Consider the following 16732-nt stretch of genomic DNA (forward strand, 5'->3'; position numbering starts at 1 on the left):
ATTATGTATTTTGGGGGTTGAATCTACAGTTCTGAGAAGGGACTGGTGTTCTGGCTTAACAAAGCTCTGGCTTAGGACCCTCTGCTCCCAACCACACACTCCAGGAGGATCTCTGCCACTCTGTGCTCTGCTCAGCAGATCCCAACCTACATGGCTGGGCTGTGCATGGGGCTGGGGGATGCTCTGGCAGCATGGGAGCTTGGGATCTGGCTGCCACCTCTGAGGAGGCTTTAAAACAGACTGGCACAGATTCAGCGCTTGGGATTTCTGGCCAGAGCACAGCCCTGCTCAGATTTGGGATTCCCAAACAAATGCCCACCTCCCTGGTGACTCACAGCTTCTCTATTCTCCCATCCATCGTCCCATCTCCAAGAAAACACAAGGAGGCAAGATTGGATTTTTCAACCTAAAAAAATCCTGCCTGAAACTTCCTATCTTTTTTTTTCCTTCTTTTTACCCCTATTGAACCAAATGTCTGTAGCGTGTGCCCATGGTCACACACCTCATTGTGACACTCCTACGCTGTCCCCCCTCCCCGAGGCCCCTGCTCCTGCCTGCTTCAGCCCCCTCGTTTTCAGGAGGGGATGGCATTTTCACAGCCTTTTGGTCTTAACCTCTTGCAGACTGACTCATATGTACTGTCTGGCTAATTTTAGTCTGGGCTGGGGAGCAGGGGAGGGGAAAAGTGAGTAGCTGTGAAATTAATTTAATTACCTAAGCTGTGATGAATTTCTTGCAGCTGCCCTGGACGTCCTCCTGGGCAGTGCCTCATCCCTGTCACTCAGGGATGTCCTGCCTTGGATGGTGGTACCCAGCCTGTGTTGGGGTCCATCATCTGGTTTTGGCTCAGATCTTTCCTGAGGTGGTTGAGCAGGGCTGGGCAGGGAGATCAGCCTGAGGGATGGACTCCTCCTCCCCTGTGCACAGACAGATGATGCTGTGGGGGAAGGAGGGGGACCTATGACAGTCTTTTTCCTTACATGCCCCTGCTCCGGCACTGAATGTGGAGCTGTGCATTGGCGTGGCTGCCTGTGAGCAGGCCAGCTTGCTGGAAGGCTTAGCCAGAGCCCAGCTGTTATGACTAATAATAATAATGTTTGTCATGCTAATTACGACTGCGGAGCTGCTTAGGCATGGCCAGCCTGGAGTCCCTGGAGCCGGAGACCTGCAAGGTTGCCTGGCCCATAGCATTTGATGCCAGTGGGTCTCACATAGGGCATGTATTTTCCAGCTGAGGTGTGACATGGCTGCAGGGCATGGGGAAATGGGGCTGAAGCTGCAGCCCTTTCTTCTGGTGCAGGTTTTGGGGGGGCCTGGAGGCTGTGACAGCTGTCATAGGGGTAGGAATCAGCCTGGATGGAGCAGGATGCAGGGGGAAAGGTATAACAGAGGGCTGGGTCTGGCATCTGCCATGGCTGGTAATGGCCAGCCCAGCCTGCTGCTCCTGGCACGGGACAGCTTGGCAGCTCCAAAGGAAAATTGCTTTTCTTGGTTGTGTTCATGAGCTCTGGTTTCAAGCTGGGCTGGGAGTGAGAGTGTTGGATACTGCAGTGGAAATAGTTGGAGTTGCCCTATGGTCTGCTGTTGGAGATGGCTGGCAGAGGTGGGCCACAGAGGGCAGGGACCACAGGGTATCGTCATCAGTCCTGTGTGAGTCAGCGCAGTCTGGGCAGAGTCACTGGCTCTATTTTTAGAGGCTGTGGATGAGCAGGGAGCAGGACGTGTTCTGTGTGGCATCCTGGGTGGGAGGGACGCTGAATCAGAGCAGGGTGGAGGGGCTGTGGTATGGGAAGGGATCATGTGCTCTGGTCCCCTCAGGGAAAGGGGTGGGTATGACCCCCTTCCCTATGCCCTGGCTGGGGTCTTCAGCATTCTGGAAGCATCATGAGCCAGATGTGTTTTTGCACAACACTTGATGGAAGAGATATGAGGGAAATGTTCAGCTGGAGGAGCTCAGCTCAAGCACCTTCACTGGTGTGAAATGTGGATACTGGAAGGTGCGGCCCCCTTCCCATCCAAGCTGTGGGCTCATCTGTTTCTGCTTCTCTTTTGCCACAGAGCCCAGGAGCTATGTCGAGTCGGTGGCCCGCACAGCCACGATGGGCAGGGGAGGGACCCTGCCAGCTGCCCAGCCTGGGGGCTCGGAGGTGCCCACCAGGAATGGCACCTTGTCCAACTCCTTCATCGCCCCCAGCCCCGTCTCCACCAGCAGCCCCATTCACAGCGTGGACGGGTAAGACAGTGGGTGCGGGTCACGGGGACTTGTGGCACAGGGCTGAACTCTGCCTGGTGCCAGGCTTAGAATCACAGAATCATTAAGGTTGGAAAAGACCTCCAACCAAACACCACCAAGCCAACTAAACCAGAGCGCTAAGTGCCACATCCAGCTATTTCTTGAACACCTCCTGGGATGGTGCTTCCTCCTACATTGAAACTGCCTTTGGAAGGACTCTCATCTCTCCACACAGGGTTTGGGGATCCTGGCCAACCATTCACCTCAGTGCCCTGAAAACAGAAGTCTGAGTCACTGCTGGTAACTGGGAACCTGGCCCCTGGGGTGGGAGGAGAGATGGGGCCCCTAGCCCTGGGTTAGGCTTAGCACTGGTCCTCTGTGGTGAGATGGAACCATTGTCCCTGTCCCCTGCCTGCCCTGCCCATGGAGTGTTCTGCACCTGCCCAGCCTGCCAAGACTGGCAGGGCAGAACGAATCACGCGTTTTGCTGGGAGCAGAGCTGCAAAAAGACTCTGTCTCCTAGAAAGTCATATTTTGAGATGGAATAGGGATGCATGGTGAAACTAAGGCTGCTTCTAGTTGCTTTCATGGTAGGACCCACCCCACTGTTTTACCTCTGAAGAACCGAGCAGCTGACTTGCTCTGTGCCTCAGTTTCCCTTTGCACCACTTGCAGGAGGGTGCCAGCCAGCAGCAGGAATGAGCAGTATAGTTGAATCCTCCTTTTCTTCATCTCTCCTCAGGGCCTCCCTCCGCAGCTACCCGTCAGAGGGCAGCCCCCACGGCACGGTTACACCTCCCCACACCTCGGCTGAGCCTGCGTACCAGTCGCCTGTTGGCTCGCAGATGCCCTCTGCTCACAGCAGCTATCAAAACTCGTCTCCATCTTCCTTTGCAATGGTCCAAGGGGGTGTCCCAGGCTCGACATACAGCAGCCCTGACTACCCTGATGGCCGAGCCGGCATCCAGCTGGAACCCCAAGCTCGGCCGCAGCCACAGGTTAACGTGGTGGGGGTCCATGCCCTGCCAGGGAGCCCCCGCACCTTGCACCGGACAGTGGCTACAAATACACCACCCAGCCCTGGCTTTGGGCGAAGAGCCATCAACCCCAGCGTGAGCGGAGCTCCTGGCAGCCCTGGGCTGGGCAGACATGCTGTTGCGGCCCATGGCAACCTGGTGGCCCCACTGGGGAGCCCCAGCCTGGCCAGGCATCAAATTGCAGCAGCCACCTCCCCTGGCAGCCCCCTGTATGGCTACTCCAGCCCAGAGGAGAGGCACCTGACGTTGTCTCGGCAGAGCAGCTCCTCCGGCTACCAGCCTCCCTCCACGCCGTCCTTCCCTGTCTCACCGGCGTACTACCCTGGCACGAGCACACCGCACTCCTCCTCCCCGGACTCGGCTGCCTACCGCCAGGGCAGCCCCACATTGCAGCCTGCGCTGCCTGAGAAGCGGAGGATGTCAGCCGGGGACCGCTCCAACAGCCTCCCCAACTATGCCACTGTCAATGGCAAGGTGTCCTCACCCCTCTCCAGTGGCATGTCCAGCCCCAGTGGTGGGAGTGCCGTCACCTTCTCCCACACTCTGCCGGACTTCTCCAAGTTCTCCATGCCAGGTATGGGATGCCCTCAGAGGTCCCTGTATCCTGCCACCCTGCCCAAGGCTCTCCCCTCCTCCTCCTTTCCAGCCAGTAGGGAAGGGATTTCAACCATGTCCTGATTTACCCCTCCTGTCCATCTGCAAACCACCAGCACTGCTGGGGCTTGGGCCATTTCCTGTGCTTTCTGACAAATCCAAACAGGAAAAACACCAACTGGCATTGCTGGTGTAAACAGTGCCCAGAGATGTATATGGGGAGATTAAAGCTCCTGGAGACAGCTTTTCTCTGATGTGGGGATGTGCTGACCTCTTGGCCCCATTCCCGGTGACCTTTACCCCACTGAGACCCCTCTGCGGCGCTGCCTCCTCATTTCAAATGGTGTGCAGTGCCCCAGGTGCCACCGTGCCTGGAACGCCTTTGCTAGCTCCCATTACAGGACACCTTGGTGACGCCAAGATCAGGCTGATAGGACCGGGGGAATAAAGCTTTGGGCAGCAGTGGCTCCGACTGCTGGGCCTGTTTCACTGCTGAGCAGGCAGCCCTTTGTGGGCACACTGGCACCTGTCCTGTCTCGTGACTCCTGTGGCCAGGGATCTTTCCCAGTGGGGAAGCATGAGCAATTATAAACCGTAACAATTAATGAATGACCTGGAGAGGGGAGCAGGCCCCCCGCCTCTATGAAGATGACCAGATAGCTGAGGGTTGGTAACATCTCCAGCAGAAATGCTATCCAGCCCTCCGGGTTGGTTGCTTGGTGGTTTTTGGAAAGCAGATTGTTGGAAGTGTTGCCTGAGTGAATGACAGCTTCACGGCCAGAGCACGAGCTCCCACTGGGAGCTGTGCCACTGATGGACACTGAGCGAGGTACGGTCAGGCTGGGGCTAGGGTCAGGCTTTGCTCAGGGTAGGTCGACCTATCCAGTTCCTCTGCATGGAGCAAAAATAAGGGAAGAAATTTATTTTTATGATCTTTGATAAAATCTATCAAATCTATGATTTTTATGATCTTGAACATTAGAGAACAGTGAAGGTCCTTTGAAGAGGATCTCCCCAGCACCCTCTGGACATACCTCTTTCCTCCAACAGCTTTTATTTCACCTGGCCAGCTTCCTTTTAAATGATGAATTCCCATTTTGTCTCTGGCTGTGTGCCAGAGAGGCTCATCCAACACAGCCCTTCGAGGGCCTGTGTGCTTGGATTTAGCTTTAGATTCCCAGCAGCCTCATAAGCTCCAGATGATGAGCAGCCTGTCTGGTTATGGAGGACTGGGTTGAGGTTAGTGCAATGTGCTGGAGCTGAAAGGAGGTGGAGGTATTGACACTTAGCCATAGTAGAGTTTCAGATACAGCATCTTTTAACTTTTTCCTTGCATTTTTTTCCCTTTCTTGCAGACAACAGCCCTGAGACTCGTGCCAATGTCAAGTTTGTGCAGGACACTTCCAAGTACTGGTACAAACCAGACATCTCCAGGGAGCAGGGTAGGTAGATGACACAGGGTTGGGAGTTGGGCTATGTCTGGGATCACAGGGATTACCAAAGTTTTCCTTTAGGGGCTGGGTTGAGAGTGAAGGTGTATTATGGATGCTCAGACTGTTGCAGATGCAGGTTTGCGTGATGTAGGCTCCTCAAACCTTCCTCTTGGTGGAGGAGCACTAGTCCCCTCAGTGTGCAGTGGAACTATGCAATTTGGGATGCAAAGCACCCAGGTCTTGAGTTGACAGAGCTCAGAGGGGTCTTGGAGTCATGGCTAAAATAAGTGAAGAGAACAAGGAGGGGGCAGGATGACCTCATGATCAAGGTCCTGGCGTTTGGTCCATTGGTTTCTGCTTGCTCTCTAGTGCTTGGTTCCTCAGAACTAGGCAGGGTGGGAGTTGGTGCTCTGAGATGCCCATGCAAGGGCAGTGGATGTTTGGGGGGAGCCTGTGACTGGCCACAGGCCCACTCCAGACCCCCATCCAGATGTGCAGGGGGCACGGTAACATTGCAGTGCCCAGCTGTGAGGCTGTGGATCTGGGGCGCCCCATCCCAACCCACACTTTCTGGTTTCTGAGGGTGTGTTGGTTCTCACCATGCCATCTCTGAGCTCTGCCATTCTGTCCTGCAGCCATTGCACTGCTGAAGGACAGGGAGCCTGGGGCTTTCATCATCCGAGACAGCCACTCTTTCCGGGGAGCCTACGGCCTCGCCATGAAAGTAGCTTCTCCGCCTCCCACGGTCATGCAGCAGAACAAGAAAGGTATTGTGTGCCCTTCTCCTTCCCACGCCAAGATGCTTTCTTTCCATTGTTCAGCTGGGGTGAGCAGGCAGCCAGGTCTGCTGAGCCAGTTGTGCTCTTGCGTATGTGCTGATGTGGCAGGATCCCTCCGTCCCAGGGCACAGGGAAGCACCAGATACCCTCTTATCCTGAGCTGTGGAGGGCTCAGGGGCACCTGCATCTTGGGCTTTAGTATGAGGTATGAGCCTCTCCAGCTCACCAACGCTGTGGGGAAGCTTGGCTTGGGGTTGACCCTGTGTAAAGGTCCTGATTTGGGGAGGGTATGTGTACTGGTGGGGACCCCTCCCTTGAGTTGGGGCACTGGTTTCCTAATGGGACTGCACAGTAATAGGAGGAGGAGGGTGATTCTGGTGTGAGAACATCCCATCTCTTCCTAGGAGACATGACCAACGAGCTGGTGAGGCACTTCCTCATTGAGACCAGCCCCCGGGGTGTGAAACTAAAAGGATGTCCCAACGAGCCTAATTTTGGTAAGTGCCCCCAGGGTGCTTCCTACATGTGGGGTTGGGCTGGGAGGGCCTTTCCTTTACCAGACTGTCAAAGCAAAACTGTTGGGTGTCTTGTGCCTGGGTGAATCCTGTGGGCATTTGGAACCTGTAAGGTCATGCACACTCATGAGAGCACACAAATGTGCCTGCATGCCTAGGTGCATAGTTTTCTGCACACATGTATAGGACAAATGCTGCTGGTCAGGGTGGAGGGCAGGGGCTCCCCTTGTTCCATTTATCCTATGACTAATGTTCTCTGAGAGGCTGCCCAATTCATTGTTCCTAAGATGGTCCTGGCATCTCAATCCCCTCCCTGAGCCCTCTGTAGGCATAGTGGTTTCAGCAAGACGAATTGCCACATGTGGCATTAGGACCATTAGTGCAGAAACCCACCTAAAAGCCATTCCCATCCACCTGGAGCAACGATGACCTAACTGAGGAAACAGATGTCCCTGGCTCTGTGCTGACCATCTTCTCTCTCTCCCCAGGCTGTCTCTCGGCTCTGGTGTACCAGCACTCCATCATGCCCTTGGCTCTGCCCTGCAAACTGGTCATTCCTGACCGAGGTAAGAGCCAGGACCAGAAGGTATTGCATCTGTCCCCATGGCCTGTGGGGACGTGGTAGGTTTCCAAGCAGGGAGCAACTTTAACCATCCCATGTCTTCTAGATCCCATGGAGGAAAAGAAAGACTCTGCATCAGCCACCAACTCGGCCACGGACCTCCTCAAGCAGGGTGCGGGTGAGTAGAGAGGGGCTGTTATGGGGTGAATGGGGCTTGGAGCAGTGGTTGACCCCACGTCTGCTGTCTCCCTTTCCAGCTTGCAATGTCCTCTTCATCAATTCAGTGGAGATGGAGTCACTGACAGGCCCCCAGGCCATCTCGAAGGCTGTTGCTGAGACACTGGTTGCTGACCCCACACCCACTGCTACCATTGTTCACTTCAAAGTCTCTGCACAAGGCATCACCTTAACGGACAACCAGAGAAAGTAAGTCTCCATGACCATGTCCCTGGGCTCCAAAAACCGGTGGGGCTGTGATTCAGAGAGTGTCTTGGTGATGGATGTCCCTGGGGTGGCATCAACGTGGTCATGGGCAGGGCTGGACTTTGTCCTGTGGGAGACATATGGGAGTGTCCCCTGTGCTGGTGGGGCTGTGCTGTGCTGGGACAGAGATGGAGGCTCCCTGGCCCTGACATTCCCTGCTTTGTGTTTCAGATTGTTCTTCCGACGACACTACCCCCTCAACACCGTCACCTTCTGCGACTTGGACCCCCAGGAAAGAAAGTGAGTGCCCTAACTTGGGGCTACCCCTTTCACTCCCCTAGGCTCCTGGGATGCTTGGAGCAGGGTCTTTGCTTCCTCTGTCCCCCTTGCTCTTGAGGAGGGCAGGGACGCAAGGTCTCCTTCGATACTGTGGGGCAACACCAGCTGCTTCTGGTGACTTCTTGGTGTCTCCAACTACCTTCATGTTGAGGGAGAGGTGCATCATTTTTCCATAAAGCCAAGCCTGTGCAAAGCCAGGCTGGCCTTCCAGCATTGGTGCAGTGGCCCTCATCATGATCCTGTCTGTGGGAGGCAGAAGGCATCACCCTCACACCTTCTCTTGTCCTTGCAGGTGGACTAAAACTGATGGCAGTGGCCCAGCCAAGTAAGTACTTTCTGTACTTCCTAGCAGATTTCTCCCAGCTGCTGTTGAAGTAGCTCCTGTGCATGTTTGGGCATTGGCTGGGAGATTCCCTATGCTGGACAGCCTCTTGGCTGTGTGTGAGATGGGCTCAGCTCCTTACTGCAGAATGCAGAAGTGTTTCACCCAAGCATGAGACCATGGTCCTGGGGACTCTGGAAGTATTTTTCAGTCCCAAATTCCTAGTCAGAGCAGGCATGGCCCTTGATGAACTGACCTTACTGGAAACTCTCCCAACAGAGTCAGTGGGAACCAGCTTATGGAGCAGAGCTGGGGTTATGCTGATGGTGTGTGAGCCACCAGTTATCTCTTCCCTTTCCTACCATCTTCCCTGTCCTGACCCATGGGAGCACAGAGCTGCTGGCTGAGCCCATTTACAGGGGCCAGTTCCCACTAATTTTAGCCATTGTGTTAGCGAAGGGGTTTTTATTAGGATGTCCAGCTGCTGGGATATTTCCCCTCCCCAATTAGAAATGCCATAGCCTGGGCCTGTCTCACATTCTGTTCCCCCTGTATTTATAACTTGAGTTTGCATGTTCTAATTAAAAAAAAAAAAGGGGGACATTTTATTCATCAAGGGAGAGACAGACAGAAATAACCAGATGGTCTCACTCAGCTTCCTGTGTCCTTGCAAGGCCTTCCTCTCATAGAGGGTTTACCCCAATAGTCAGCCCATCATACCTCTGGCTTCAAGTGTCCTCACCCAAACCAAGGCAATGCTGTGATCATCTGGAAGGTCCCTTCTTGGGTGTGGACTGGGAGGTGGCAGAGATGTTCAGATCAAGGGAAGTTTGGCCAAGAGATGATGAAAAACTGACCTTCAAAGAAACTGCAGCAAAGGGAAGAGGAGATGGGCCTTCGTGCAGGCTGGTTTGGGATGTATCCCCCTGTGTTGTGAGAGGTTGAAGAGGGGAGGTTGAAGAGGGGAAGTTGGACAAGACCATGCTAGAAGAGGATGGTGGTATTCCTTGCGGGGGCAATGTTGGCAAACCTTAACGAGCCTCTTGCCTTCTTCCCACCTAGGCTCTTTGGCTTTGTGGCCAGGAAGCAAGGGAGCACCACAGACAACGTCTGCCATCTCTTTGCTGAGCTGGACCCAGACCAGCCAGCTGCAGCCATTGTCAACTTTGTCTCCAGGGTCATGCTTGGCTCTGGCCAGAAGAGATGAGGTGGTGCTTGCGGGTGATTCTTGAATTTTGGAGAAGGACTTGGAGCTGATCCGAGAAGGAGTGTGAGGAAGTGCATTGTGGGAGAGGGAAGTGAATTGGGGGGGGAAAAGGGTTGGAATTTTGGAGGAAAACGGCAAACAACAAAAAAACCCCAACGAAACCCCTAAAAACTCAACACAAGCCAAACACACATGTAGAAGAACAAAACCACGCGCCTACATAAGAGAGCCACAAAGTCACGCCAGACAGGATGCATGTGCCATCGCGGGGAAGGTGACCAAAGCAAAGGCAGCAGTGAGAGGTGTGTTCCCAGCTTTCAGCATCATGGCCTGACTGGTGACATCCATTTGGGACTGAATGCGGGACCAGGACTGGTGTCTTCCATCTGGAAAAAAAAGAGCCAACTGGCAAAACTGTGGAAGAAGCTCTATCCCAGCATCTCCATCAGCAGATGTCTGCTGTGTGTTTGTAATGACCCATAGGAGATAACGATGTGGGCAGGGTCTATGGGACACCAGAGGAGATGCTCTCAGAAACCTTCACTTGTCCAGCTGCAGAGGAGAGTCCTCACCAGTCCCTGTGCTTCCCCCAAAACCTGCTCACTACCTGGCAACTTGCTGGGGACGTGGGGGAACTTGGTCCTGATCCTTCCTATCCCTGGGGAGCTCTGCCATGGGCTGACCCGGAGCCCAGCGCCAGTCACAGGTGAGACGCTGTGAGTCCACCCAGAGAGGCAGGTCATGGTGTTTCCCCGCCTTTGCAGGGGTGGTTGTGCCCTCCAGCCTGCAAGGAGATGTGGGGGCTCCTGCTGCCCTCCACGTGGGGAAGGCAGATACTCCCCGGGAACCTGGAGGATGCAGAAAGTCGCCTCCTCTCCCATCTTCCCCTTTTCCCTCCCCTCACTAGTCCTCTTTGGCAGTTTTCTTCTGCAGCCTGTCACATTCTCTTAACACAAAAAAGCAAAACAGAAAGGAAAGTAATACAATGTAATAATAATAATAATAATTATAATAATAGCGGATGCTGGCACAGGTGGGTTCCCTGTGTGAAGCAGCAGACCCGTGGCTACCCCTGTCTATCTCTTCAGAGACACGCAAGCGGTTTTTAAATTGCATGGACATTCAAGTTGCACGAAAGGCGAATGACTGCAAGTAACTCAGGCGCTTTTTTCTCCTTTTGTTTTGGAGGCCACGTTAAAAAAAGAAAAAGAAGGAAGAAAATTAAAAGAAAAAAAAGAAACAAAGGAAAGGATCTGCAGTGGCTGGGCAACTTTGGCTCAGTGGGGAGGTAACAGGTCCTCTGAGAGCCACTCTGGTTGACACATGCATACCCCCAAAGCCTTCTGGCTTGAGGCTTGTGACCCTCAAATGCACCATAGTTTTGCAGTGACTTCAGTGCTGTCAGCTTTTCCCTTTTCTTTGGGAGGTGAGGAGGGCAAGCCAGGAGGTGAGAGGGGTGAAGGGCCTCCATGCTGCTGCAGGGAGAGAGATCATGGTTGGGGGGCAGCAGGTGGAGGTCCCAGCCCCGTGGTGCTGGGGAGAGGGCAGAGGATGCTTCAGTCACATGTGCAGGTTTGGGGCAGGGACAATGATCTGGCTGGAGCTGTGGGGTCATTGCTTGGCCCTCTGCTGCAAATATTCCCCCCAAGAGCTTTCTGGGAGAAGTTTTCAATGCAAAGTGGCCCAGATAGTCTACTGGGGACAAAAATTAGAAACATAGCACTGCAGTCCCTCGGAGAGCTTATCTCCCTTGGACCGCCCTTGCCTTGATAGCTATAATATATATACGAGCTATACTGACAAAATACTGTAAGCTAATGAAATTCTAAGGAGGAAAAGTTAAATTTACACTCTGAAAATATTTATTTTTGCCATATTGCTTTCTGCGCATCATATCTCCCCCATTATATCTCCCCCTTCCCCTGCCCTGGGGAAACACCTGCACGTTAAAAGAAAATCCAGAGCAAGATAAAATACAGATGGGGGAAGAGACAGGGGCCCCCTGTGTCAGGGTGGTGTGTGTGAGCGATGTGTGTGTGTGTGTGTGTGTGTGCGTGCATGGGGGAGTGAGCGGTGTGGGCGGCCAGAGAGGGCTGCCAGGGCCGGAGGCTGTGCTGATGTACTGAAGCGAGTGTGAAAGGATGGGTAGCAAGGAGTTGGTTGTGAGATGGTGGTGGGACAAGGGACTCTGGGGGGGGGTTTCCCCCCGCCCAGCTCCCTGGCCACACAGATGCTGAGACCTTTTAATTTTTGATATTTCCAAAAAGCGATTCCCTCCTTCTGCGAAATTCAAGCGAGACAAGAGACAATCTCACCCGTGATCTCTTCACCCTGACGTTCACCCATCAGAGAAAACACTGTGTTTATAGATATATAAAGATATATTTTTGAAAGCCTCTATTTTTCAGACTTGGTTTCTCACTGCTAAGAAAAGAGATGATAATAATGTAATTTTATTTTAATCTGCTGCCTTGGAAACCGGTGCTTGAAACTCCCATTCCTCTTTTTCTCCCCGTACAAACGAAACAGATCTAAGCACCCCAGAGATGTTGTGTAGAAGCCGACCCCAGCAGATACCTGCCAATAGCATCATGCCTGCTTTGGGCCCCGAGCCACTCACGGCTTCCCCACTAACCCACTAGCTGAAGATTTAGACCGTAGCCAAATCTCAAACACTAACAAAATTATCTGATGATTATATTATTTTTTTAACACACAGCTAATCACCTTCCAATGATGTAGCCGGGTGTTTATCAGCTCCCTTTAAAGGCACTTTTTTTTCCTTTTAGCTCCTTTTTTAAGTTACGTTTTTAGTTGTAACTACCCTTTCTGTACCCAGGAGAGACCGTCAGTGGCATTGAGGATTGCCCAGGTCCTGGGGCTGGTGGGGACCTAGTGTTGATATTTTTTCCTTACAAAAGGGACAGAAAATAATCTGTTCTTTTTTCTTTGGTTTTTTTTTAAGCGCAGTCATGCTATTTGAGATTCGAGCTTGCGCGAGTTAAGCCCAGCATATGTTTTGTTGTAATCACACTGCCGTTGTCAGCAGCCGGATGGTATCTCTCTCTCGCTCACACACACACACACAAACACACCCCTCCTTCCTGCACAAAGAACTGCATATATTCTTGCCAAAGATATCCTTAAAAACGCACTTTCCCCCACATATATATATTATTTTTTTGTGTGTGTGTAAGTTTATTGTACGTGCCCTTTTTGTGTCAGTTTGTTCTTCAGAGAAGCCCCTTCCCACCCGTCCTCCCTTTGCTGTTGATATTGCTGTCTATTGGGAAATGCTCCCTGGGGCGGTAATTTGCTGTCTGTGCCACAGAGTGGCACCTGCAATGCATGAAATGTGGGGCTCCCATTCGATGGGCTGTGTCTGGCTCTGCCCCCCGGGAGCTGTTTTGGGAGATGATCCATGTTGTTATCTGCTGATGGGATGTACCCATCGCATGGTCTTTGCCAGCCCCTCATCGCTGGTGGAGATGGGGGGGGCTCATGGTTTTGAGTAAAGTTTGGGGTTGCTCTGGATGCAACATTTGCTGCCTGCCTCCTGGTCAAATCACACATGGAAAACAAACTAGGTAGGGAGAAAAACCCAACCTAGCCTCCAGGCATTGATTTTCCAGCGAGTTCAACCGCCTGAACTGAAGTGTAAAGTAAATCCCCACCCAGCAGGTCGGGCAGGTAAAGAAACCAGCTGCCCCAAAAAACCCAGACAACAGCATCAACAAAAGGCAACCATTCCCGTTGGAGCAGGCAGGAGGATCAGACAGCAAAGGAGCCCGCAGGGGCTTGTTTCATTTCGTTCGTTTGTTTTGCAAATTGCGAGGTTGGTTTGGGGTTACTAATTTTTTTTTCTTTTCCTTAAAAAGGAAAAAAAAAAAAAAAGAAAGGAAGCAATACGACATTTCTGTTGGCAGATTCTGTGCCGTCGTGTTATGCGTGTTTTTTTTTTTTTTTTGTCATTGTTGTCTTTGTTACTTTGGAAATGTTACAGATTTATTTGCTAATCAGTGTTAACAAACAGTTTCAAACTTTTAGACTCGCCCATTTCTGTGTATTTATATAGATGGAAAAAAAATACATTATATTTTGTATCTTTATGCCCATAATGTTGTCGTGCGTGTAAGGATGACTTCGGTCGCACCATGTCTGTGTGTGAATGTCACTCCTCTGTTGTCTTCCCATTGTACAGATGTTGGATTCTTTGCAGTTCATTGTATGGCTTTATAAAGTGGTAAAAACAAAGAAAAAACCCCAAAACCCAGTTATATAAAATATACTGTTGCTTGGAATGCCAGCTTGGTGTCTGGATTGCTGGAACTGTACCTTGAAATTTAAGGGAGCGTAGGAATAAATGTTCTGTTCTTTTTGCACAGGGAAAAAAAACCCCAAACCCAAACTAAAGGCTGGTGGGTGCTGTCTTTTCTCTGGGCTGTCATTCCCCCTGTTCCTCGATGGCAGATTGGGGCCCCCGGACAGACGCGGGGCGGTGGGTGTGGGAAGAAGGAGGGGTTGTGCTGCTGCTTGTCAGCCTCCAGCCACAGCTTGTGTTCACCAGATGCTGGCTAACCAGACAGCCCCCAAACTTCCGACATGGCTCCAGCTCCAGCTTGGGCTTTTGTTTACCAGAAGGGATCTCTCCAGCTTGCCCTGACACTGGGTGCTCTTCAAATCCTGTTGCTTTTTCCCAGGTTGCCTTTAAGTGCTGTCTGTTCAGCCTTGGGCAACCCTTTTGGGTCCATCTCCCAGAGGGGAGCTGGATGGGATGATGCTGGTATGGGGTCTTTGCCTTTGCTGAGGTGGTGGTTTGGGCTCTGGTCCCATTAAATCCCACTCTCTACCCCTTTCAGAGCCATCCTGCTCCCCTGTGCCTGGCAAAACTTCCCCCAAAGTCTCAAGGCCAGGCTTTTCCAGCATTTGCGGAGCAATACCCAGCATCCGTCAGAGCCCTCAGCCCCTGGTTCTCTGGCTCCGCTCCTTCCCCTCCTTGCTGAGTTGGTGGCCAAGACCCAGCCCCCGGCATGGATTGAGTTTAATTATACAAGAAATATCAGCCAGAGCAGCGGCAGTTTCTCTGGCGCCAGCACTGCTGCGGCTCAGAGGCTCAGAGCTTCTCCCGGGAGCCGGCAGCACTAAAAATACCTCCTGCCTTACTCTAAATACTCTAAAATAGCTGCAGGGCGAGGGGTGGATTGAGGGGGCTGCTTGCGTAGGGACCATGTGCTGTGGGGCTTGTGCTGGGAGACAAAGGCAAGAGAGGTAAAAAAAGAAAGGGGAGAAGATTTCTGGCCCCCCAGAAATATCTGTGGGGCTGTGGGTGGGCACCCAAGTGACCAAATGCCCTCCAAGCCAGGCTGCAGCACAAGACCATGTGAGGTACCTGGCATCTGTTGGCCTTGGCCTCAGTTGTCCCTCATCTACCTGCAAGCAAGATGGGACCTGCAGCCTCCTCGCTCTTTTTGATACTGCAGGATGGTATTTTCTTGCAAGCTTCTCTTGGTTTTGTTTCTTCCCTGATTCCTGCTGGAATCAACTCCCCAGGAGCCAGCACCAGCCACCTGTCCATTTCTACTGCTCCTGTCCAGCTGGGGTGGCCATGGCTGGGCAGGAAGGAGAGGCGGTGAGTGCCTGTCGAGGTGGCACAGACAATTTGTTGCAAGTCATAAAGTGCCTTGCATTCCCCCCCCCCTCCTTTTCTGCAGTTAATTCCCCATTTCCTTTCCAAAATTCCTCCGGAACTTCTGGTTTGTGTTTTTCCTCAGCATGTTCTTATCTGCCACCCCTCGCCAGCTCTCACAGTACAGGCTTTTCAGTGTTTTCCTCTCTGCAGCTTGCTGCTGTCCCCAGGCCAGGCTAGTGGCTCTGGTGTGACCACTGGGAAAGGCAGGTCCCATCAGCTCCACTCTGGGAAACCTTGCCTCCGTGGCATCTTCCCATGTCTATTGAGTCTCCACCTTCATGTTCCCAAATCAGTGTTGTTTTCTCATTTCAACCCCAGCTCTGGAGACCCTGGGCCATCCAGAGAGTGTTTCTTGTGAGGCTGTGAAAGGCATCAAAGTTGCTCTCTCCTCTCTGTCTCCTGCCTCAGGAGAAAAGGGTGGATATGCTGTCAGACAGTTAGGAAACCCTGGGCTGAGAAACTCTAATCGTGGGTTTGTCCCCCACCTCCATCATTTATGGTTGACTAAGCTGGAAGCGACCCTCAGATCTGGAACAAAACTAGGGTCATGGGGTGGGGATGGGGCAGTTTCATCTCCTTTCACTTCTTTTACTCAGCAGTGCTGAGTCCCCCTTGAAAGTGTCCCCAGGGGACAGAAAGTGTGATACAACATGACTTTTCCTGAGCATCGTGTCTGGGCAAAGGCAAGGAACCAGACAACTTCCACAGGGTGGGAATTGTTGAGCAGACCTGATGTGGGCAAAAGCCACTGTGAGGCTGGTGTTACCTGTGCTCATGCCATACCCATGGGAACAGTGGTGTCTCCCTGTGAGCTGCAAACCCTGTCATGGTGTCCAGGATGCTGCTGTGAATTACTGCATCCCTGAGCTGCTCAGCCCTTGCATGCAATAGTGACACTCAGACCGATTGCTAGAGAGACAAGGGTCCCTTGCCCAAGTGTGTGGGGTTCTTATCAATGCACAGACTGGAACTGAGCAGCACCAAACCAGGAGGAGCGCTCCCATTCAAACCAGCAGGGCATGGGAAGTCCATCATAGGGCTGGTGGTAGGAAAAGCCGGCCCAGAAATGACTCTGGGGGCTTCATTATCATCCCGGGGGAATGTTACTGCTCAGAGAAGGGCATCAACATGCAGCCTGTGCTGCTGGAATTACCCACTCTCCATGGCTGTGGTGAACAGGAAAAGACAACAGAAAGGGTTTTGGGCTAAATATTGAATAAAGAGGGGCAATGTGAGACTCGGGAATCGTTGACCTGGAGAGGGAGGGGAAACAAAACCCTGGAGTGTTTGAGGGCAGGGAAGAGAGAGGCTGGGCTAGTCCCTTTTCAGAGCAGAGCAATTGGAGAGGGTGATGGGTAGGACTGGGCTGTCTTTCTGCCTTGTGAGGTTCTGGCTCCATCTACAGGGATGTGTCTCCAAGTGATGGAAGCATTGGACTGCTGCACACCCAAAACTGGCTGGACATGAGGTGATGTCTCCTTGCCTGCAGCCAACTTCTTCTGTGGCTCTTCTCCTGCAGCATACCTCTGAGTCATGCTCCTGCTGCTGCTCTGCAATGGACAGTTGGGTTTGTACATCCCTGAGATAAACAGAGGTCCT

At 52.5% G+C, this 16732-nt stretch overlaps 1 protein-coding gene across 18 annotated transcripts in view; it reads left to right on the forward strand.

Moving 5' to 3' along the window:
* The window catches only part of TNS1 (tensin 1), a 76712-nt gene extending 62962 nt beyond the window's left edge, over nucleotides 1-13750 (forward strand). For all 18 annotated transcript variants that reach the window (XM_064661255.1, XM_064661238.1, XM_064661242.1 and 15 more), the window contains 11 exons: nucleotides 2059-2233; nucleotides 2976-3844; nucleotides 5220-5306; nucleotides 5933-6064; nucleotides 6481-6573; nucleotides 7080-7157; nucleotides 7260-7331; nucleotides 7411-7579; nucleotides 7808-7876; nucleotides 8208-8240; nucleotides 9300-13750. In XM_064661255.1, coding sequence (XP_064517325.1) covers nucleotides 2059-2233; nucleotides 2976-3844; nucleotides 5220-5306; nucleotides 5933-6064; nucleotides 6481-6573; nucleotides 7080-7157; nucleotides 7260-7331; nucleotides 7411-7579; nucleotides 7808-7876; nucleotides 8208-8240; nucleotides 9300-9444 — 1922 coding nt within the window. In that variant the 3' untranslated portion in view covers nucleotides 9445-13750. The remainder of the gene's footprint in view (nucleotides 1-2058; nucleotides 2234-2975; nucleotides 3845-5219; nucleotides 5307-5932; nucleotides 6065-6480; nucleotides 6574-7079; nucleotides 7158-7259; nucleotides 7332-7410; nucleotides 7580-7807; nucleotides 7877-8207; nucleotides 8241-9299) is intronic.
* Nucleotides 13751-16732: the final 2982 nt, after the last annotated feature.

The sequence above is a fragment of the Pseudopipra pipra genome, chromosome 7, assembly GCF_036250125.1.
Source record: "Pseudopipra pipra isolate bDixPip1 chromosome 7, bDixPip1.hap1, whole genome shotgun sequence".
Taxonomy (NCBI): domain Eukaryota; kingdom Metazoa; phylum Chordata; class Aves; order Passeriformes; family Pipridae; genus Pseudopipra; species Pseudopipra pipra.